Here is a 24,490-nt window from a genome sequence, read left to right on the forward strand (position 1 = left end):
CCACTTCGTGTGTGCCAGGCACACACTTGATAGGAAGGGCACAACTGTTAGTTGAGTAAATGGGGGAGACAAATAGCCTCCCGCAGAGGGACAGCACCTTTGGCAGAGTCGGTGGCACTGTTTGGTGTGCCACAGAAGGGAATTTCTCACTCTAATGGCTGTTAGTTACCACAGGGCGTCTTAATTTCTGTGCCCTTCTCTCCCACTGCACCGTGAGCTCTTCACAGGCCAGCACATGGCCTGGCAGGGAGCAGGGCTCAGCAAGTGTTTGTGAATCCAGTGACCCTGTCGACTTCCTAACACCTCAGCGCCCACCTCAGTGTCTGGCATACAGCAGGCAATCAATAAACGCTGAATCGAATGGACTGGCAGCTTTCATGTCAGTTGTCACTTCACCCCCACTGTTCACACGTGCTTGATGTGAGCCTGTGTGGTGAGAGGCTGTGGAAAATCTCAGGTTTTTGCTCTTGTATTGCTCTCAAAAGGCCAAAAGCCAGATCTTTCTTGATGATTATGTTGGGACAACCTTCACATAGGTGGCTCTGCCTGTAAAGTGTATCTAAAATAGGGGGCTTTTGGGGCCAGCCCCATGGCCTAGTGGTTAAGTTCGGCATGCTCCGCTTAGGTGGCCCGGGTTCAGTTCCCAGGCATGGACGTACACCACTCGGCAGCAGCCATGCTGTGGCGGTGGCTCACATACAAAATAGAGGAAGATTGGCACAGAGGTTAGCTCAGGGTGAATCTTCCTCAGCAAAAAACAAATTAATTAATTAATTAAATAAAATAAAATAGGGGGCTTTTTTTTCTGGAAAAAACCACAATTCTTCTATGAGTGGAATTTTTACTATTCTGTTGTTCTGACTTTAACTATAAATATCAATTTCCATGACAAGCACTGTGTATTTTAAAGAACTTTTATGTCCTGCTCTCAGATGAAGAACGTTTGACTTTAGTCAGTGTTGAAGGGGCTAGTGGTAATTTTGAGCCGGTATTAAGTTTTGTTAAATTGTTCATTTGATTAACATATATTTAGTGAGTGCTTACTATGAGTAAGGCACTATTTTTCGGGCTCTGTGGGACATAAAAAAATAGACAAATCTCTTCAACAGTCATTTCTTGAGCTTTGACCCAGTAGGGGCTCTGTGCCAGTGGAGGAGGAACGCGTGATGAAGGGAAAGGTTCCTGACCCATCAGGAGCCCTCAGCGCCCTCAGTGCAAGAGGGGCCACATTCCTTGGTGACGGGCTGTGTGTCTAAGATTATAAAAGTGACCTGGACGGAGTGGAGGGGCAGAGGTAGAGAAGGACACAGCATCTCAGAGAGGAACATCTTTCTGTATTAGTATCTATTGCTATCTACCGCAGGACTTAGCATCTTAAACAACAAGCGTATATTGTCTCATATGGGTTCTGAGGGCCAGGAATCCGGGGGTGTCTTAGCTGGCTAAAATATGCTTTTTTTTTCTGGAAAAAAATTAAAAGTAATTCTCTTATTAGTGGAATTTTTACTATCCTGTTGTTCTGACGTTAATTAATTATAAATATTAATTTCCACCACGAGCAGTGTGTGTTTGAAAGTACTTTTATGTCCGTTATCAGATGAAGAGTGTTTCCCTCCAGTCAGTGTTGAGAGAGGAAGGCGGAGGGTCTCTGAGGCTGCAGCCGAGCTGGCAGCAGGGCTGCAGGCATCTGAAAGCTGCAGTCGCCACCCCCAGCTCGCTCAGGGGCTGGTCAGCCCACCCCCGCCGCACTGGCTGTTGCACTAATGGCATCAGTTCCGCCCCACTTGAGTCTCTCTACTGGGCTTCCTGAGTGTCCTCGAGAAAAGGCAGCTGGCTTCCCCCAGAGCCAGTCATCCAAGGGAGAGAGAGAGCAAGGGACAAAGGAAGCCACAGCATCTTGTATAGCCTAATCTCAGGAATGACGTGCTGACACTTCCGCCATATTATTGGTCACACAGGCCACCCTGGACAAGTGAGGGTGGGGATTACACAAGAGTGTGACTACCAGGAGGGGAGGATCACTGGGGCACTTTGGAGCTGGCTACCACACTCTCCTTCGCCTCTGGCTGGGGGGAGAAGAAATAGGCACGAGTGCCTGTCAGTGAGCGTTGCAAGCAGGGGGACATCCTGAACGTAAGGGCCAGGGTTCATTTACGTGGCTGGTAGGAACCCTGTTGAGGCTTCAAGGATAGGTAATGTTTGGGATGATATACACTACTAAGTTCTCTTCACTACACACACTGCGTAGTGTTATAGTAGATACGTAATAATATAACTATTATATAATTAATGCACTATATCAATACAATTCTATTAATATATAATTAATATAATATAGTTATATATAATATAATATTATTATAATAAAAGAAATTGAAATTTGAGGTTTAAAAAGAAATCTAGGTGAGATATTTTCTAATAACCAGTTTAAATTGTAAAGGTTAAGCAGCTCTCAAGCTAAACCATATATTTTATCCTATAGGATGGCTAATTTGGCTAATGTAAATTAATAACTGAATTTTTTTTTTTTTGTGAGGAAGATTAGCCCTGAGCTAGCATCCGTTGCCAATCCTCCTCTTTTTGCTGAGGAAGACTGGCCCTGGGCTAACATCTGTGCCCATCTTCCTGTACTTTATATGGGACGCCACCACAGCATGCTTGACAAGCGGTGTGTCGGTGCGCACCCGGGATCCAAACCCTCGAAGCCTGGGCCGCCGCAGCGGAGCGCGCGCACTCAACTACTATGCCACCCGGCTGGCCCCAATAACTGAGTTTTTAAATTTTCTTTCAGGTGTGTTTTGATTGTGGTGCCAAAAATCCCAGCTGGGCGAGCATAACCTATGGGGTGTTCCTTTGCATCGATTGCTCAGGGTCACACCGGTCACTGGGTGTTCATTTGAGTTTTATTCGGTAAGTGAATCTTTCCTCTTGTGGGGGAGGGGCGTGGGAGTGATGACAGTGTTACGTGGGTCTCTTTCCCCTTTTTTCTGTGTGTTTCCTCTGACGTCAAGTAAAAGGAGACATTGGTTATGGGTTATGGAGATTTAAATCTTATATAATTACATAAACTAGGAAAATGAGTGATTTTCTTTTAGTTACTGTTACACAGAGCTCTGTGTCAGAGACATGAGGCCGTGGTGTTGAAGACAAGGTCAGAAGAGAGGGTTCGAGACAGTATTTCTCTTTCCTTTATGATCTTCTCATAGTTCGCAGTACAAAGAAACCTTGCTGTGACACTCGTGTGGTAGAAGGCGTATCGGTTGCTGTGGGTCCGTCCTACACCCCGGCAGGTGGAGAGCTAATGGAAAGGTCAGGAAGCCCTCTATAGCAGGGTGCCACTTCCAGCAGAATCCTGCAGCTCTGGCTCCCAAAGACACTATTATCGTAAAACCTGAGTGAATGATTTTTGTATGAATTTTAGTGGCAATTTCAAATGCTTATACTATGAACATCTCTCTTTTTTTATCTGAAGACTTGGGCTGCGTTGGCTCCCTCTGGCGAGTACCTGTCGTCCCCTCTGACACTGTGGCAGGAGCCTAGACGGGGCCTTCGTGTGCATCAAAGAAAGATGCCCCCTCTGGACACACAGCCCCACAGTCCAGTGGGAGGTGACAAGTACCCGCGTGTGAAGTAACATAAGTTGAAATAATAAAAGGAGCCCAGCCAGGCTCAGGGCTCAGAAGCCGAGCAAGGCCTGCACTCGGCGGCCGTGAGCCTTTACGGGCACCGCCGAGCAGCCTTGGCTCAGATCTCCGTTGTTGCTTGCCGCCTCCAGCCGGTGCACCTAGTTCTCGGCCACTTCTTTCTCCAGGAAGGAACCAGCTAGGCAGGCAAGCTATTTGGAATTGTGCCGAGCAATTTTATTTTATCTTATGCCTTAAGGAATATTGATACGACGCCATTACTGTAAAGAGTGTTTGTTCCTATAGGATAAAATCTATTATAGTTTGTAATGAGATATTTTGTGTGATAGCACACAAGCGATATAGTGATAAGAACAACATAATTTTCTTTTTTAGTGTATTAACTTAAAAAAACTTTTCTGAGGTACTTTCCTGAGTTCTTTTTTCGGAAATCAATTTCTGAAGAACTCATTTTCCTGAGTTTTTGTTTGAAAATCAGTATGTACATGCATGATGGGCTAAACATTTACAGCCGTGTAGCTCCACAGGTAATTATTTAGAGAAAGGACTTCTTTTGTGTGTTCTTACTGGTTTCAGAGGAGCCATCAGTTTCTTGTCTTCTTTTCTTTTTTCTTAGATGCTGGTCCCAGAATGTTTTGAATGCATTTTGAATGCATTATCCTGTCCTCGCCTCTTTTTTAAATGTGAAGGGATTTAGTTGCCAGGGAAAGTTTCTTTTTAATGTGCTTTTTTTCCCCCAGATTGACTGTTACCAGGTAACATATGGTAACCTGCTCTGGCCAGAGCCCACGAAGGCTGGACCTGAGGCGACATAGAATCAGTGTCTTCCTTTCTCTCTCTGCTGTGCTCTTTCCCTCCTCCTTTCTGCCAAGTTCCGCCCTTTATAGTCTGGCCCTCCCTTTTCCTCACCACTAAAGCACACTCCTGGTTTAAACCATTCCAGGAAATGAGACAGCTTTCTGACGTGTTCCCCAGTTGAGGGCATGACTGACCGAGAGCCTGGTGAGGATGGACAGCAGGCTCTGTTTGGGCTGTTGCAGGTTTAATCACTAGCCTTTCAAAAGTCAGATGAATATAACTGTATGAATCACAATGCTTATAAATGATTCAAAAACAACTGTTCAAAAAATCTCTGTACAACCAGAGGGCAGCAGTCTAGGATTTGGGCAAGAGAAAGTCAAGGATGATAAGGGTACTTAGTATTTTTTTAAAGAGGTGGAGGGCTGCTCTTTAAACATTTTTTATTGATTAAAAAACATTACAAACACCAGCTCATTAGGAAAAAAATCCAAGCAGTCCCAGTGTATATAAAGTTAGAAGTGATAGTCCTTCTTCTGGGATTCCGTTTCCCCTCCTCTTCTTGCCTTCCAGACACGCACGCACGCACGCACACGCGCACACAGTCCCATTTCCCAGGCATGAGCAGCTTAACGGTCTGGCATGGGTGGAACGTTTATTTAAATTGAGTTTGTTTTTTTTTTGTAAGTAGAATTTCAAGTCTACAGTTTTACAAAGGAAAAAATTTATGAACTATGGCTTTTGCCGAGCAGAAAGGGAAAATGGCAGGCTGCTTTGGGAGCTGACTGCAGAGCAGAACTAATTGGCCTGGCCCCTGCCCGCCACCCCCCAGGGCTCAGAACTCGTCACCCCAGTCCCTGTGAGGGCTGGACTCACGGTGCCCTCTCCCTCTAGCTCTGCTCCTTCTCGAGTTCACCGTTACGTAGTTCAGGAGCTTGTGACAGGTGGCTGGGATCTAGTGCCTGCGTTGATCTTGTTGGGCTGGGGGTGGGGACAGACTGCAGCACAACATAAATAAGAAGGTAGACTGTAAAGTGCTGCGTCTACTTCTGGTCAGAAAATTAGGCCGAGTGTAAAGGAAGAGGAAACATTTGCAAAGCACATCGAAGGTTGGATGAGAGTGTGGTAACGGAGACGAGGTGGGGAGAAAGGAGCTCAGCACGCAGACTTCCAGGAGCGCTGGAGAGGTGAGGGAGAGCGAAATGTTTAGTAGCTACTTTTTATGTGCACAGGAAAATGAGGAGAAGTCAGAGGCAAAGGGGAAGATTTGTGGGAGGTTGTTAGGGCTGGGCTGCTGGGCTGGGGGCTTATACTTAACTCCTGAGGCCCTTGGGGGTGCTGGCGGGGGCCTGGGCGTGCGGGGTAGGGGTAGGAGCGAGGACGCTCCGCGGCTGCTGGGCTCTGAATCCTGGCGCCAGCCCTGACGAGCTCTGGGCGTGTTCCCTGCCTCTCTGGGTCTCAGTTTCCTTCTCTTGACAGTGGGGATGAGAATACTAACGCTACTGCGTGGGGCGCTGGGAGGAGCAGGCGAGTGAACTCACGTAAGTCCTGGCATGTGGCGAGCCCCCAGCAAATGCTAACGGTGATCAGATCTAGGTCACCCATCGTCTGCTCAGTGGACGCACAAAGGAGAACCTTGTTACGACCTTAGGTAGGAAGGCAGCACCTCTCATGACCTTAGAGTAAGCCGTCCAGCGAGTTATAAACAGGTGGCTGCTTGGAGGCTCCCCTTGGGCTTGTCTGTGAGTAGAAGTCTGGACTAATTGTGGTAGAGTTTACCACATGTAAAAATTTTGATTACATGAAAGCATTGTCATGTTTATTTGGTGAGATTCCTTCTGATTTCATAAGTGTCTGAAATCTATTTAAATACTCTGCTTGCAAAAAAATACTGACTTTGGCAGCCGCTAGTGAAGCTAATTCATGCAATTTTTAATGAGATTATATCTTGACTCATTATAGAGGTTGCAGGAAACCTGTTTTCTCTTTTACCTAATTGGTTAACAGGACGTTAAAAGTAACAGGTTAACTTTTGTTAAAGTGACGCTAATTCTTCAATTTTTCTTATTTTCTCTGCTTTACTTTTTGCTTAGCAGTCAGACTATTACCTTTCAACATCTCTTAATCTAAATAAAGATAAGAAGTAGCCTGCAGTGAGTCACCTCCTCTTGGAGGAATGGACACTGATGAGCAATTCAAGTGGCTTCTTAAGGTTGACTGTATTCAGAGTCCGTTGTCACCAAAACCTTTTATTTTGAAATTCCAGTGTTATGAGACAGAATCTCTGTCAACTCAGTTCAGGAACAATTCGCTTTTATCTCTGTTTCTAAGAAATGTATATAGAAATGTTTGGCTTTATTTTTTTAAAGATAGGTTAGGACTAAAAGTTGTAAGGCAGATTAGCACGTCTGAGTACTTGTAGCCTCACTTTTAGGACATCCTTTAAGTCAGCCCGTATTCAGGTACCTATTGTGTGCCTGTGCTAGGATCGTGAGAGAAAAATATGGGACATGCCTGTCCTCTGGAGCAGCGTGCCAGGGTTACCATGACGATGGTGATAGTGGTGGTGATGGTGAGAATTTCAGCCATATGGTATTTACCATGAGCCAAGCACTTTTCAGACATTAGCTTACTTAATTTCTACAAAAGCTAAATAGATAATACTATAATTATTCTTACTTTACAGATGAGGAAAGTAAGGTGCAGAGAGGTCGAGTAGCTTCTCCAAGGTCACACAGCTAGTAAGTGGCAGAGCTGAGATTCACACTCTCTCAGTCTGTCTCCAGAGACTGTGCTGTTGACTGCCACCCTGTGACAGAGGTGGTGGGATGGTACATACTTCAGTCTGGGGGGATTCATGAAAATGTGGTGACTAAGCAGGATCTTTCAGAGAAGGGATTTCAGAACAAGATATATAATTTAATCATCTAGCTTGATAATCAAATTCTAAAAGGAGTTTTTTTTTTTTGGTCTTTGGGAAATCCGTTTCTTCTAAAGTGTGGTTTAATTTTTACTGTTTACATATCACCATGAAGTGGATTTGTTGTACTCGTATGTAATAATAATATGTACTAGCATTATTATTAATCTTAAGGTAGCTATAGACATCAAAATAATTTCCTGACATTCACAAAGATTAAGCGATACCAAGGCACAGAAGTTAGTAAATGGAAGGGCAGGATGAAAGGAAATTTTTGGTGGCTCTGAAACCTCTTTTCTTTCTACCTTGCCCATTTTGTGAAGGGTATCGTCCCTGTTCTAAAATGTCCACTTTCCTTTACAGTTAGTGTGTGACAAGCTATAGTTGAATAACAGGATAGTCTTGCTTTTTGCTCATATCTGTAGATTCAATATAAAGACTTCCAACATTGTTGCACTGTCATATCTTGCTCTACAGTGATCACGGTAAGTTTTGTTGTTGGGGACTACAGTATTGCCCTTACCTTGCTCCAATTTGATTGTAGGTTACAGATGAGTAGGGCATAAGCTGTGGGGGGAGCAGGAGGCACTGCAGTTTTCACTTCAGGAGCCTTAAATCCTGAGTTTTCTCTCCTCCCTGTTGGTGGTGATGTTGGGTAGGTCGCTTCCACCTGATGATAAGAATATGGCATCCTCCAGGCTCCTATTAGGCGTCAAACTGGACAAATGGATAGATGACCTGAAAAATCCAAAAAGTACATATGTTTTGAGTAGAGGCACGTCACCACATTTTAGATCATATCCCGCTAAGGATGCGAGACAGCGAGTCGGAGTTGTTCCAACAGCCCCCTGAGGCTCGCTGTGTCCTGTGCCCTGGAAGACACGGCTGGCTGGAGTCAGTGCAGCAAAAGTGCTGCCTGCCTGGCGTGGCTGCCTGTGGTCAGGCGTGGAGGGGAGCGGGCGGTCGGGGCCATCAGAGCTGTGGCTTCTGGGAAGGGTGAGAGGGGCCAGGAGCTGCTCGTACCAACTGTCATACAACTCTGGAGTCCCAGCATCCCATGTGTCACTGTTAACAAACTTAGAACTCTCCAGGATCCTGAAGATAAAGAAACCTTGTTCTCAAAATTTCAGTGGCTTGATTCTGGGGAAGGGAAGTATTAACATGTAAGAATATTCTTTCCATTTAGATCTACAGAGTTGGACTCTAACTGGTCATGGTTTCAGTTGCGGTGCATGCAAGTTGGCGGAAATGCTAGTGCAGTAAGTTCATCTCAGACTTGTTTTCCTTCTTGTATAAACAGTGTTACACTAGTGCAGATGGTGGTGTTTGCCTGGAAGCGTTTGGGAGGTCCTACTGGGTAACAGAAAGACGTGATGGGCTTCAGAGTTGGACAACCCGGTTGACTTGTTTGTCCAAAAATCTATAAACACCTAATAAACACGAAGCTCTGGGCTAGGTGCTGGGGTAGAGTGACCAGTAAGACAGACAGAATCCCCTCTCATATAGGCAGAGACAGAGAGTGATTAAGACGCAGATAAACAAGAAAGTAACAGGTGGAGATAAGCGCATTGAAGGAGATTAAAATAGGAGGTGATGGTAGAAAGGACCCGAGAAGCTTCTTTATGACAATATGGTTTTTTAATATCTAAGGGTGACTTTTGTACTTAGAATGCAATGCTTAGGGCCGGCCCTGTGGCTTAGCGGTTAAGTGCGTGCGCTCCGCTGCTGGCAGCCCGGGTTCGGATCCCAGGCGCACACCGCTGCACCGCTTCTCCGGCCATGCTGAGGCTGCGTCCCACATACAGCAACTAGAAGGATGTGCAGCTATGACATACAACTATCTACTGGGGCTTTGGGGGAAAAATAAATAAATAAATAAAATTATAAAAAAAAAAAGAAAAAAAGAAAAGCATCATACTGGTGTATATTTGCAAAAAAAAAAAATGGAATGCTTATAGCTGCTTATATTTGAATTTTATTTAATTTATTAAATCTATAAATTAAAAAACCTGTTCTCCAAATCTTCAAATATAGTATATAAATATCATATATTTGTTTGTAAACTTAGTAATTTCTGTGTAAAAATAACTTCTTTAAGTGTTCAGTTAATTTATAATTTTAAAAGAGCAGGTGTCCTTAATTCCATTTACAAACCTAAGGATCCTCAAACATTTTAAACTTCATTTACAAATTCAATATATCTGATTTCTCAAACACTAGACAGGCAGCCTTACAAATCTAGCCAGCAAAACCATCTGAAGCACAGATACCCTATTTATAAGGCCAAAATGATATAGATTGAGTAAATGAAGGTCTGTTAGACATGCTGTTGAACATTAAAAGTATAAGAAATCAGATTTGTATATATTTCAAATAAAAATTATGCCTAGCATCAAGTATTTAAAATTAAAATCGTAAGTCTAAAATAGTCGTTTTCAAAATACCAGATTCTCTCAGATCAGTGTTTCTCAACCTTTTTTCACTATGGCTCCCTAAGCAGAAAAATTAAATTTGAATTAGATTATTTTAAATTTGAATTGGGTTTAATTTTTCCCTAGTAGGAGAAATCAGATCCTAAGGAACACCATTTTGTCAGGTAGGGGTGAACTATGGGGGGGGGCCACAAACCATTGTAATAACTAAGATTTTTTTTACTTTCCAAAAAAACAATTTCACCCCTATTAAGAAGGCATGCCTTAGGTGTTTCAAGTATCTTAGAAACCCAGGCCCCTTATCATGATGTTCACAGACTTGTTCCTAAACTTACGACTGCGGGTTTGATTTTATCCATCCTTATTTCTAAGCCTTCCCAAGGTTGCAGAGTCCCCACTCGGCTCCAGAGAGCGACTTTCTCATCTGGAGCCAGTGGACGGGGGGAGATGGGGCGGGGAAGCCTCAGCTCAGTGGTCATTCGCTCAGGCAGTGGAGTTGGAGCCATCCTGCTTGGGTGTGAATGCCAGCTCTGCCCCTCACCCTTTGTGACGTTGGGCAAGTAGTTGAACCTCTCTGTGCTTCAGTTTCCCCGTCTGTAAAGTGTAGATAATAACAATGACTGTCTGATGGTGTTGCTGTGAGGATTTAATGGGATGATGCCCACAAAGAATTTAGGACAGGGTCTGGTACATGTGGGTGCTCAATACCGTTGTTAGTCAAATTGGATTAATAAAAGGATCGCTGAAACAGGTTTTTAGAATACCTGCTTTAATTAAGATATGAATTCTGTAATTCATGTCTACACATGGATCCTTAGGAGGTGGTTGAAAGCAGTTTCCTCTAATTATTTAAAATTTGCTTTATCACCTTGCCTGTGCTGTGGTCTCTGTTAATGAAGAAACAGTGCTGAGCAAGGCGAAGGTTAGCGTAGCTCCTAACCGGTCTGTCAAAAATTCTGGTTTAGTGGAATCCGAGTTAAATGGATTTCTTATGAATTAAAAACAGTCCTGAGTGGAAAACGTCCCCCCAAATAACCTTCAGAATGATGGAAGCAGTTTAGTAGAGAAATGAAGGGCCAGTTATTTCATTTTGTAATGCAAGTCTCATGTTCAGTTTTACCCAAATATTAAAGTTACATCTGGGGAGGGAATTCCCTTTGCAAGGAAAGATTTATTTTAAAATTTTTCGTGGTTTAAATCATTTTGCTTTTCACTAGTAGTTTCAAAAAATCCTGCATAACATGAAGTAACATTTTCAGTCCCTATGTTAGATTTAACACAGTATTGTTATTAATCCTCTTACGTTCCTCTGTAGTCTTCCTTTTTCCATCAACATGGGTGTGCCACCAATGACACCAATGCCAAGTACAACAGTCGGGCTGCCCAGCTCTACAGGGAGAGGATCAGGTCTCTCGCCTCCCAAGCCACGCGCAAGCACGGCACGGATGTAAGTCACTGGCGGGTTGGAGCATCTCCTTCAGACAAACATTCGTTTCAGTAGGAAAAGTGGTTTTTATCCCAAAAGTAAAACTTCCTACCTGATTCTCTTACAAGGAAACAACATACCGTTGATTCTCATTATTTGCAGAACTTCTGTTCTGTAAAGTCACCATGAACACTGATTATCAATGCTGAAACATGGCTGCTAGGGAAAGACAAGGCTAGGTTCCTGTGAGCTTCCGGTCACAACAGTTTTGTCAACTGATCAGTGCATAACCTTATTTTACATGTGTTTCTGTTTAAAGACACCTTATTTGTTGACTCATTAGCACTGAACTCACGGTTAACAGCACCATAACTCGTGCCTGAACGAAGCTTATCTAACACTGTAGAGCCTTCGTGCGCTTAGGAACCCTAGGTAGGTAGCACTTCAGCGCTATGCTCAGGGGCCATTTTAAACAATGGAATTACCAACAAAAAGCACAAAAATGTGAAAAACGTGTCACTAAATAGACCATAGAAAGGACACTTGTTTGCAGTATGAGAACTGAAACAGGAGGGCAGAGCATCGCCTCAAGCTGGGAACATGCACCTCGGGCAACTCAGATTCTTTGCCGCTGTGCAGGTGTCTGTGAATGACTGCAGGAACGCCTTGAGTCTTGACTTGGGGTTACAAGTAAATTACAGCCGGTAGGCTAAGGCACAATACGGAATCCGCACGTAGTGAGGGTTGACTCTACTTGGGAGTCGCACTAGATGTGAAATCCTGGATCTTTCCTTCAGATATGGCTTGTGCATCGGGGTACTTGACTTCTTCAAGGTTTGGAAGCACAAGTTCCTGGGTTGCTACGTTACTAAAATGCACTCGTGGGCCCTGCTTAGGCACGTTACTGGTTGTATAATGATGGAAAGGACCAATCTGTAGCAAACATGTCTACAGACAGGAGTGAAGAGTATTAATAAAACCCTCTAAAGCTGGGGGAGATGCTGAGTGGTGCTTTGTGTTTCCATCCTAGCTGTGGCTTGACAGCTGTGTGGTCCCACCTTCATCCCCTCCACCAAAGGAGGAGGACTTCTTTGCTTCTCATGCTCCTCCTGAGGTATGTAATATGCTTCACATAATTTTAAAGCGTGCATACTCCGACAATTATAAACAGTATATATTGAAAATGTTTCAGTTAGGATACAGGCTAAGCTGCTGTAAGAAATTCAACCATGAAATATGGTCACTTAAACGAGATAGAACCTAATTTCCCATCAGAGGTCAGAGGCAGGCTGTCCAGGGTTGACTGGGGGATTTGTTCTGCTGCTCTCGCCGTGCAGCTTCCATCCCAGGCCCCCCAAGTGGCTGCTCCAGTTCGTGACTGTTCCTGGCAACAGGAAGAGGACAGACGTCCAGGAAAGCCCCTTCCTTTTACAGAGAACTCTGGAGGTGTACACGTCTTTTCTGCTCATGTCCTGCTGGTTGGAATGAGTCGTACGTCCTGTACCCAGAAGCTAGGGAAGCTGAGAGATTATTCCTAGTCGTCTGCCACTATCAGTTCAGAGCTTCAGAACTGACAAAGAATGAAGACAGTTTGTTTAAATCCAAGTTGTAATAGGGGCTTGAATCTCAGTGCCCTGTTTAGCTGTGTGCGTAGAACAGATCTCAAGGCTGTTGTGAGAATGGAATGAGTAAATGCAGATAAGATTAATTAGTACCTAGCACAGAGTAAGCCTTCAGTAAATGCTCTGAGTATTATTATCTTCGTCTTTCTGGTCCCATAGTAGCAGTGACAACAGTCCATGGTGCTTCTGTGGATTTCCCCCCGATTGCTTAGGCCAGGGAACAGAAGGCCTGCAGAGCCTAAAATGTTTACTGACTTGTCCTTTAAGGAAATGTGTGCTGACCCTTGGTTAGAGCCATGGATGTTCTGTTAGGTGCTCCCAGTCCCACTGGGGAGGGGACACTATTTGCCTACTGCTACTCAGGCCATTCTTTAACTAATTTTCAAGTAAAAATTGTGTGAAGTTGTATAAATTGCTAAACCTTGATTTTTTTTTTTGCTATCATAATTTGCACGTACATTTTATCACTGATGCAGTCAGTATTTACTAGAAATAGTTATCAAAAAAGAGGGGAACAGAAAACAACAGAGGGGCTGGCCCCATGGCATAGCGGTTAAGTGCGCGTGCTCCGCTGCTGGAGGCCCGGGTTTGGATCCTGGGCACGCACCGACACACCGCTTGTCAGGCCATGCTGTGGCGGCGTCCCATATAAAGTGGAGGAAGGTGGGCACAGATGTTAGCCCAGGGCCAGTCTTCCACAGCAAAAAGAGGAGGGTTGGCATGGATGTTAGCTCAGGGCTGATCTTCCTCACACACACACTAAATAAATAAAGAAAGAAAGAAGGAAAGAAAAGATAAGGTATTCTGTTGTGATCTGTAGCAATTGTTTAACATAGAACTAGATATAGGGGCTGGCCCCATGGCACAGCGGTTAAGTGCACGCACTGCACTACTGGTGGCCCGGGTTCTGATGCCGGGCGCGCACCGATGCACCGCTTGTCCAGCCATGGTCAGGCAGTGTCCCACATACTCAGGCAGTGTCCCACATACAGCAACTAGAAGGATGTGCGACTATGACATACAACTATCTACTGGGGCTTTGGGGAGAAAAAGGGAAAAAAAGGAGGAGGATTGGCAATAGATGTTAGCTCAGGGCCAGTCTTCCTCAGCAAAAAAAGGAGGATTAGCATGGATGTTATCTCAGGGCTGATCTTCCTCACCAAAAAAAAAAAACAACTAGATATAGAATGTCTATAATTAGTAGCTGAGAAATCTTAGGAATAGAAACAATGGGCTAAAAAGAGAGATGAACAGTTTGGTGTGGATTAGAGTTGGAGATATTAGTATAAATTCATGTTTATTTTAGTCTCTCTCTCTCTAGAGAGAGAGAGAGATAATATTATATATATAGTATAGAGATTATATTATATATAGGTATAGAGATATATATATATAGAGAGAGAGATATCTATAGATATGTGTATATACATGAGTTAGTACACACACGTATATATATATATAATGTAGCTCTGTCCACTGAGAGGGCCTAGAGACAGTAACCCCCAGTACAACGAGCATACCCAGCACCCAGATCTTGGTTTCTAAATACCTTTCTCCAATAAAAGGAACCAGGGGTACCTTTGGAGAAATGGCAGATTTTAGGGCTGGGGCTGCTGGGGCGAATGAACCTGGAGCATCTGTAGTGCTAGTAACTAAGGAGGTGCTGGGGAGGTGGGGGTGGTGAGTGAGGGCATGCCTAAAGGATTTGGGAACCAACCTGAAGAGCTCCTAGTGGTCAAAACTGGAACTATTTGAACAACAAAATAAATAATGACAGTATTGGATTATAATCCAAAGAATAAAATCAATATCCATGAGTCCCTACTGATATAAATAGGTGATTGCATAAATAAATGGGGAGAAGGGACAATCTTCCTTATAGAGGAATTCCAAACTGTGTATATAGATATTCCTCCCTTCAGGAGGTGGAACTTAACCCCCCTCTACTTGAGTGTGAGCGAGGCTTAATGACTCACTTCCCAAGACTAGAGATGGAAGGGGAGAAGGCACCACCCTGACCAAGCGATCGAGGGCGGCATCAGCAGCATTCAGTCGTGTTGACACGAGGCAGGGAGAAGGGCACTCCCCTCTGGTATTCTTCCCCCAAAACGAGTCCGATCAGGAGAAAATGTCAGGCAGACCCAAATTGAGGGGCGTCCTACAGCATACCTGACCAGTACCCTTCAAAAGTTTCAAGGTCAGGAAAAGCAAGGAAAAACTGAGAAACTGTCACAGCCAGAGGAGACTAAGGAGACACAACAAATGCAGCGTGGAACCCTGGAACAGAAAAGAAACATTGGTGGGAAACCTGGTGAAATCCAAAGTCTGGAGTTTAGCTAATAATGTTGTACCAGTGATGAGTCTTGGTTTTGACAGATGTACCGTGGGTGTTCTAACATTAGAGGGAACTGAGGGGACAGTATATGGAAACTCTCTGTATTGTCTTTGCAACTTTTGTGTAAATCTGAAATTATGGCAAATAGAAATTTTATTTAAAAAGTGGAGGAAAAATAAAGAATTTGAGCATTGAAACAGAGTCTTAAGAATAGACATGTTTTAATATTATCCTTCCTTCGCACTAATCTGGGTACTCAGAATGTGACTATTTAAATTATTAGGTGTTCCCCCTGCTTTGGTTGTTTTTTTGTGACTTTTCTTGCTTTGTCTGCTAATGACTTTTCTCACTGTGCTTCAGGTGAGTGGCTCGGGGTGGGCATCAGCACAACCAGAATCATCTTCTTTAACACCAAGGAACATGGAAACCACTCCAGCAAATAATGAAGGTAGGCTTTAGAGCTGTCATATAATGCTACCCTCTGGTTCCGTGGCATGCTATGAAACTATTAGAAAATAAGACCCTTGTATTTAATAAGGAAAGATGTCCATGATAGATTATAAAGTGGGGAAAAAAGATTACTGAACATGGAATATGATCTCATTTTTGTAAAAAAACAGAAACAAAAACATACACACACAGAAGACACTCTGGAAGACACACACCAAATTGTTAACTGGAGAATGAAATTACTGAGGATTTTTACTTTCAACTTGATACAAAGTGACTGAAATTTTATAATGATTATGTTACTTTTGTAATCAGAACACAAGATTACTTTTATAATCAGAACACAAGATTTCAGTTTAAAAAACTATTCTATAAAGAGTTGATACCTAGTGATTCACATTTGGTGACTTTATCTTAGGATTATATTTATTGTGAATATATGAATTGCTTATATTTTAAAAATCACTTATGTGATATGAATAACATGGATCAAGATGTCAACTCTTTCTGTTTTAAAATTGAGCATCTTCTGTTAGCCAGAATGTTCATATAAATTAACACAAAAATGTAATATTTGACAACTAAGCAGTGAACTCGTGGAGTGCAATACCATAAGTGCTGGCTTACAGAAATTGAGCCTAGAACTACTTACAGGAACTTAGTGTAACACAGAAGACTAAACAGTCACCAACCTTAAGATGGGGTGATAGTATTGAGAAACTTTCTGGCAAGGATTTTGCTGGATGGTTGGCAAATAAATGGTGTTTATCAAGAAAAGAGTCGTAGAAGAGATGGGCATTCAGCTGTTTGTGAGAGTGGAGCCATGGAGCATGTTGTAAAGAAAGGAAGGTCCTTCTTTTGTGTTGAATTGTAGGTGTCTGGCTACTGAGCACTCCCAGTCCAACCACATGTATGTGTAACGCCCTCCTAACACAGCCGCCTCAGCTCTGGGAATCATCATGCCCATTAGCTTGTGGGTCCCTTCCACTGGGCTGTGAGCTCCTCCAGGGAGAGATTCCTTTTTAAGATAAAGAACCTACCTGAGCCATCAATCGGTTTGTCATTATCCATAAGGAGAGAAGAGAAAAAGTAATTCTGAGAATTTCCTGACTAACGTAGTGAGAAGGTGGGTTTGTACCTTCTGAAAGTACAGATGATAACTTGAATATTGTTGCTCTTACAACTTATTAGCATAAGAGGCCCATTGAGATCGAAGGTCACATGCTCCAGGAGATCCTGTAACCTCTGAAGTCCAGATGTCTCAGTTTGTTTTACTAACAGAAAACTAAGATAACTAGATGCAGAACAGGATTTTGTTCTTGTAAATATTTTGTAATCTACATTCTTAGCTGGAGAGTTTCTCCTGAAAGTTCTGTTGTTGAGAATTCCACCTCCTCCTCCGCCTGCAAGGGCGCTTTCCTCTCTCTTCTCTGTCCAGGATTTTACACGGCTGTTAGTTAGAGAGACTTGTCGTCTCAAGGCTTAACCCAGAATTTCATCCGTCAGCGTTGAGTGACACGCTGCAGTCTTGAGTAAACTTACGGATTACACATGAGAAGGAGAGAAAAAAGAATTTAAACAAATAGAATATGGGACCTAAAATACTCTGCTTCTATGTCCTTAGTCACTGCTGTTTCTCCAATGCTCCGAGCAGCTCCTGGCCCGCACTAGGTAATCAGTGAACAGGGGGTCAGTTGTTTTTCTACAAAATATCATTGTTCTCACTCCTCCTGCTCTGCCTATTTAAGTGCCTTCACTGGAGTTTACCTGTTAAATATTTATAAAAATAAACAAAGTTTCCCCTAAACCACTGTTGGGCCTGCCATTTTTTAAATAACAGCTATGTTGAGATACAATTCACACACCATAAAATTCACCTTTTTAAAGTACAATCCAGTGGTGTTTGGCATATTCACAAGGTTGTGCCACCATCCCACTGTCTAATTCCAGAACATTTTCATCACCCCAAAAAGAAGCCCCATACCCATTAGCAATCCCTCCCCGTTCTCCCTGCCCCTGCCCCCAGCCCCTGGCAGCCACTAGTCTGCTTTCTGTCTAAAGGTTTGCCTGTTCTGGACACTTCGTTTCCATGGACTCAGACAGTATGTGGTCTTCCGTGAGCAGCTTCTTGTACTTGGCCTAACGTTTCAAGACTCATCCATGTTGTAGCATATGTCGGTGTTCCATTCCTTTTTATGGCCAAATAATATTCTATTACATGGATATATAACATTTTGTTTATCCATTCTTAAAGTGATGAATAAAATAAAATTAAAATAATAAAATATTTTTTTAATGAAGACTTAATAGAGTTCCTAACCAGGATCATTTTTTAGGTAAGCTAGAAGACAGGGCAGATTTCCTGGCAACTGAAAATTTAGGTTTCTATCATTGATATAATTGGTGTTAGAATTTCAACATTAACGTATCTTGGGTGTATAGTCCACATATATACTAGGTATTTCAGAACAGTTTACTTTAAAACATCAGATCGTAGGTAGAATTTTGAATGATAATTATTAGGGAGACCACTAACATTTTTCTTCTATAAAGGAACTGGATTCAAAATACACTTCTATTTTAATGGACTTTTAAATCAGAATTTTTATAATTGTAAAATAGAATATGGAGCTAAAAAGAAAGAGGGTCATTGACAAAATTGGAGAAGATACGTAGTACTGAGCAAGTTTCGTGTATTACATGTTCAAAAACACGCTTGATGAGTATATTTTCTGCATTAATATCAATATTTTTTAACTTTCAGGTGGAGCAGAACAAGGACCAAGTGTGGATGGTCTTAATGTACCAACAAAGGCTGCTTTAGGTGACATGCGTTAAGACTCTATATTCTGATTTAGAGAGTGAGATTCGTTAAGAAAAAAATCGGTCCTCTCTTTACATTCTGCTTAGAATTCATAGAGTAATATGGCTTCATGACTATTGATCTATTAGTGAGATTTTATTAAGCAAAAAATGTTCTGTCTTAGCCGGCTTGATGACCATAAAATGCAGCAGCCTGTATACCCAGCTAAGATTGCTGTGATGCTTTGATTTGCTAGTTTACATTGGGCTGGTTTATGTTCCCAGCATAAGCAGAGGTCAGAGCAGCCACGTCATTACTATTTACTCAAGAATTCTTAGCATTTTCTTCTTTTTCTAATTTTATAATAGGTGAACTTAATCTTTAATTTTTCATTATCAGGGAATTATAATCTGAAATAATGCATATCACACTGCATTAATTGGAAAGCAACTGCTTTGGTGAAAAATAAACTATTAGAAATGTTCGATATTTTCATCATGTATTAATAAACTTGTAGGTTAGGAGCATATTATGTGACTACTGCAATACAAATCTGAAAGAAAGTGGTGGAAAGAAAAATTTCCATGGATTTCTTTTTGACACTTGAAATGTAGTGATGTTATTCTCTCATTAGGGCTAAAGATTTTAATCTTTCGTTTTTTGTGTTTTTATGCTATCTTTTCTTATTAAAGCACATTCTCATCTTTATAAGAAGAAAAATAAGATTTTATTGTTACTGGGTCTCTTAAACATAATTCTAAAAACAGAATATATAATCTATGATTAAAATTTGCCCAGAAAATGATTTTTAAGAAAGTTTATCTAAAGGCATCATATATTTTTGTGCAATTTAGAAAGTACTGCTACTAAAATAATAGAATGCTTTATGTTTCTCATTGGTTAAGATGATAAAATCTGTATATAAGTCAGGGTGGAAAAGCACATCACTGTCTGTTTTAGTTGTATACAGAATGCCAGGTTAACTTTATATTCTAAAATAATTTTGAAAGTTTTTGAAGAGTGGAGATTAACAGGGGAGTTTGTTCTAATAAACATAAGAAATGCTCCTGAAGAAATCGATGAATGGGGCGAGCTCAGGCTCCTTATTTCTCTTCAGTGTGGTGTCCAAAAAATATATTTTCTCTGAGTTTGGATGTGACATGGAAATACTGAGGACTCCATTTTGATGAAACTCTGTTAATCTAAAATATGCTCGTATACTTGAGTTTTCTGGATGACAAACTAATGTGGAAAATGTTTTCGTCTCTCATATAATAATATACAGTATCCTAGAATTTTTTTAAAGATACACTAAAAATAGAAAAATTATGTATTTCTATTGGTCTGACTTTCTACTTTTTATTTTTTGACAGAGGTTTCCTCTATCATAAAAAAGAAACCTAATCAAGCTAAAAAAGGAGTGAGTATTATGTATAAAATATTTGGTAGTTCAGCTCTAAAATAGCTTATGCACTCAAGGAAGCCACCTTTGTCATTTTATTTTTATTTGTTTTGAGCCATATTATACTAAATGTGGCTTTGATAAAGAGTCTGTGTTTTGATCAATGAGATGAATGTTATACTTAGTGAAGATTTTCTAGAATGACTGTATCAGCAGAGGCTCCGTGGGAGTTTCTGTTGTGTTTGTGTTTCTCTAAGCAATGCCATCTCATGAGGCTTTGAGGGTTGTTATCTGTCGAGCTTTCAGATACCGTGAGTCCTTCTAGAGCCCCGCTCTGGAGGTGGGCACCACGGTTGAATCCTGACTTTGTCACTTGCTGGCTGTGTGATCTTGGTCAAGTCACTTAACTTGCTTGAGCATCAGTTCCTCGACTGTAAACTGGGGATAAGTTATTATGATGCCAACTTCATAGAGCTGTGAGGACTAAGTCAGGAACAGATGTGAAGTACTTGTCACAGTGCCCAGCAAGTAATAAACCTCAATAAATGTTACTGTTGTTGCAAAAGTTTTCAAACAGTTTGGGTAGATTGTAATCTTATTTATCTTCTAGCTTGGGGCCAAAAAAGGAAGTTTGGGAGCCCAAAAACTGTCAAATGCATGTTTTAATGAAATTGAAAAACAAGCCCAAGCTGTAGATAAAATGAAGGAACAGGAAGACCTTCTGGCCAAGGCGGCACCTAAGGAAGAATCAATGTAAGTTTGATCTAGTTATAGGAAAACATTTTTAGTGAATAAAACTGTTAATTAAACAACTCTGAGATTTGCTTTCCAAATGCCATTCATTTTTACATATGTAAGTGAGGAGGTTAATGCAAAGTTTAGTTTTATGGAAACTAATACGTTTTGACATGTAAATTGGAAGGGAGAGAGACTAGTGGCGAGGGAGAGCAGCAACAATTTCCGGTTGAATTTGTGAGGGCAGGATTGGGATGGTGTCAACAGGAAGGGAAAGAAATGTGTCAGGATGTATTTACGCATCAAAGATGCTCAATATCATTCGTCATTAAGGAAATGCGTATCAAAACCACAATGAGGTACCTCTTCACTCACTAGGGTAGCTTAAATCAAGAAGAGAGACAATTACAAGTGTTGGCATGAATGTAAAGAAATTGGAACCCTCATACATTACTGGTGGTAATGTCAAAAGTTAAATATAAAGTTACCACGTGATCCAGCAATTCTACTCCTACGTGTGTACTCAGAGAAATGAAAACATACACCCACACATTCAAACAAATACTTGTACATGAGTGTTCATAGCAGCATTAATCCCTATAGCCAAAAAGTAGAAACAACCCAAATGTCCATCAACTGATGAATGGATAAACAAAAGGTGGTCTATCCATACAATGGAATATTATTCAGCCATAAAAAGGAATAAAGTACTGATACACGCTGCAACGTAGATAAATCTTGAAAAGTTTATGCTCAGAAAGAAGCCAGTCACAAAAGACCACATATTGTATGATTCCATATCCATATATGAAATCTCCAAAATAGACAAATCCATAGGGACAGAAAGCAGTCTAGTGGTTGCCAGGGGCTGGGGGCAGGGGCAGGAGAGAATGGGGACTGACTGCTAATGGGTATGGGGTTTCTTTTTGGGGTGATGAAAATGTTCTGGAATTAGATAGTGGTGATAGTGGCATAATCTATGAATATGCTAACCACCACTGAATTGTACACTTTAAAAGGGGGAATTTTATGGTGTGTAAATTATATCCCAATAATGAAAAGGTATTCATAGTGTGAAGCTCCATTGGACTTGGCGACTAAACTCTAAATATATGATGGAAAGCTGTGGGTCTGGTGGTATCTCCAGAGTTTTTGAGCCTGGATCTTGAGGCGGTCTCAGTCAGATTGGCACAGAGGACAGAGAGAAGGAAGAGTTGAAGAAAATGAAGGAGAGGGAATTAAGACGTTTGTCCTGGGGGACCTGCCTAGATTGGAGAAGTTGGAACGATCAGGTAGAGCACCTTGAAGTCAGGCTGCTAGGTCTACGTTTTGTCTGAGAGACGGCAAGAGCTCCCTAAGGAGTGCTGTGATGAAGGGTGTATTTCGGAAAGTGAGTTTGGTAGTGATATCCAGGACAGAGAGGATGGAGAAGAAGCTGGAAGCCAGGAGGCCGGTCAAGAGACTGGTGTTAAGTAGACATTTAAGGCTCTTGAGAGCTTTTCATGTGTTGAAAACAGAGGAGAAGTATGGCCACCTGGAAAGTGCGTGTGTGGGGTATAAAAGGTCAGAGGAGAGAAGAAAGGGAGTGAACGCAGCACAGAAAGGAGAGGCACCTAGATTCCTGGTTTTTATGTGTGTTTATTTTATTTATATGGATTTGTCTCTTATTTTCATGTGTATTTTTTCAGTTTTAGCCTGAGTTACTACTGATTGCATAATGAAGAACATAATACTTGTTTTGTGAGGTTGTTTTGAGGATTAACTTAGTTAATGCTCATTTAGGTGCATCAGACAGTGCCTGGGGCATAGAAAGTGCTCGATCAGTGTGATTTCTTACTGTTCACACTAGCAGTTTGCTGAGTGGACTTTGTATGGTAAGCCCAGATCATTTGAAATTATTTCTACTTGTCATTTAGCTCACAGAACATAGGGGGCAGCACTAAACTGTGTTTAGATTAAATATGGTTTGAAACACTTTATGTAAAATTTATTTTGAGTTTTAACGGTGTTTGGGCAGGAGCTCTGTCCAGATTGCTCAGGCGTGAGGTTTTCCCAGAGAGGGAGTCCAATTATTCTGAATTTGATTAGGGAACCCAGGTTGACAGCTTTCTCCGCCTTGTTCAGAACAGCCACACCGCTATGCCTTAATCACTGTCCTGCCTCTTAGACCCATCCCAGCTCAGTTTCACCAAACCAGTGCTGGGCCAGCTATGAGAAGTGCACCTGTTTTATCCTTAAAACGTGACAATGTTATTCTTCTGCAAGTTAATTTTTTTAATGGCTGTAAATAAAGTTACTTCAGTAAACTATCAGGAGCAGCATTGTTTCTTATATCGTCAGACTGTGAAACTAAACTGTCCATGCTGTTGCCTGATCCTTACCTTCTGGCAGTTTCTGGGCGCATCCTCAGAGGTGTCTGTGTGCACGGTCGGTAGGAAGCGTAGAAGAGGCAGAGGCGCTGCGGGAGCTGCTCCCCTGCTTGATCTGAGTGTCTTGCAAGCCCTCCCTTGAGCTAGGACTGGGAGGGGCTCCTGTGGTTCTGAGAAACAGAGTCCTGGCTTCCGGATTCCATTAGTGCTTCCCGAGCGCGTCACAGCAAGCCCGGATGTTAAAGTGCATGCTCTTAACGAGGGATAGACCCAGTCTATGTCAGATGTCCTCAGAGGAACTTTCCCGTCTCGTATCTTTCTAGTAGAACTTTTCCATTCCCATCCATTCATCTTCTCCAGAAGACTGTTGCTACAGTTATATCAATTTGTGATTTTAGACAGATCTGTTGTTTTCCTCCAAAAATTATACCTGATTTCGAGTATTATTTATTTTCTGAGTAATAAAATGGGTCTACGTGTTACCATAGGAATTATTCTTGTTCTGTAGGAATAATAGTAAAGAAAGCAAACTGTCAGAGACAAAACAAAGAGATCCCGCTTGGCTCATTAAAGAAGAAATCAGCAAAAGCAAGATTATTTTTTCCTAGTGAGGAATTCTGTTGTCGTTCCCTGTTACTACACAGAAATATATTTATATTATTAGGGGATTCATACAGTGCCTTTCTTGTGAGGAATTCGTGACATTTTATAACATTTTATAAAATGGATGGTAGCCTACAAATCCTGATAAGGGAGGTATATCACTTTGCAGGGCCCTGAAATTTTGTTGCTATCTTACTAATATGATAAAATACTCTTGTTATTGCTAAGATAGGCATAGTTTTGTTTTTTTTTTTTGATTTTAGAAAAGCTCTGATTTTTTTTTAATTGATGTTTTAATAGTTTATAACATTGTGAAATTTTGGGTTGTACATTTTTGTTTGTCCATCACCATATATATGTCTCCTTTCACCCCTTGTGCCCACCCCCCATCCCCTGCCCCCATGGCCCCTGGTAACCACAATACAGTTTTCTCTGTCCATGTGTTGGTTTATATTCCACATATGAGTGAGATCATGCAGTGTTTTTCTTTTTCTCTCTGTCTTATTTCACTTAACATAATACCCTCCAGGCCCATCCATGTTGTTGCAAATGGGACGATTTTGTCTTTTTTTATGGCTGAGTAGTATTCCACTGTGTATATATACCACATCTTCTTGATCCAATCATCAGTTGAGGGACACTTAGGTTGCTTCCACTTCTTGGCTGTAATGAATAATGCTGCAATGAACAGAGGGGTGCATAAGCCTCTTTGGATTGTTGATTTCAGGTTCGTTGGATAGAGTCTCAGTAATGGGATAGCTGGATCACAGGGTATTTCTATTTTTAATTCTTTGAGAAATCTCCATACCGTTTTCCATAGTGGCTGCACCAGTTTGCATTCCCACCAGCTGTGTATGAGAGTTCCTGTTTCTCCACATCCTCTCCAACATTTGTTGTTTTTTGTCTTGGTGATTATAGCCATTCTGACGGGCATGAGGTGATATCTTAGTG

At 41.7% G+C, this 24,490-nt stretch overlaps 1 protein-coding gene across 1 annotated transcript in view; it reads left to right on the top strand.

Annotated features, from left to right (window-relative positions):
• Nucleotides 1-24,490, top strand: part of ARFGAP3 (ARF GTPase activating protein 3) — a 56,299-nt gene that overhangs the window by 3,759 nt on the left and 28,050 nt on the right. Inside the window, exons 2-9 of the mRNA XM_004437955.3 lie at nucleotides 2,792-2,910; nucleotides 8,549-8,621; nucleotides 11,110-11,241; nucleotides 12,251-12,334; nucleotides 15,538-15,625; nucleotides 18,392-18,451; nucleotides 19,804-19,850; nucleotides 20,443-20,585. Coding sequence (XP_004438012.1) covers nucleotides 2,792-2,910; nucleotides 8,549-8,621; nucleotides 11,110-11,241; nucleotides 12,251-12,334; nucleotides 15,538-15,625; nucleotides 18,392-18,451; nucleotides 19,804-19,850; nucleotides 20,443-20,585 — 746 coding nt within the window. The remainder of the gene's footprint in view (nucleotides 1-2,791; nucleotides 2,911-8,548; nucleotides 8,622-11,109; nucleotides 11,242-12,250; nucleotides 12,335-15,537; nucleotides 15,626-18,391; nucleotides 18,452-19,803; nucleotides 19,851-20,442; nucleotides 20,586-24,490) is intronic.

The sequence above is a fragment of the Ceratotherium simum genome, chromosome 25 (genome assembly GCF_057802395.1).
Source record: "Ceratotherium simum simum isolate JZ-2026a chromosome 25, ASM5780239v1, whole genome shotgun sequence".
NCBI classification, from domain to species: domain Eukaryota; kingdom Metazoa; phylum Chordata; class Mammalia; order Perissodactyla; family Rhinocerotidae; genus Ceratotherium; species Ceratotherium simum.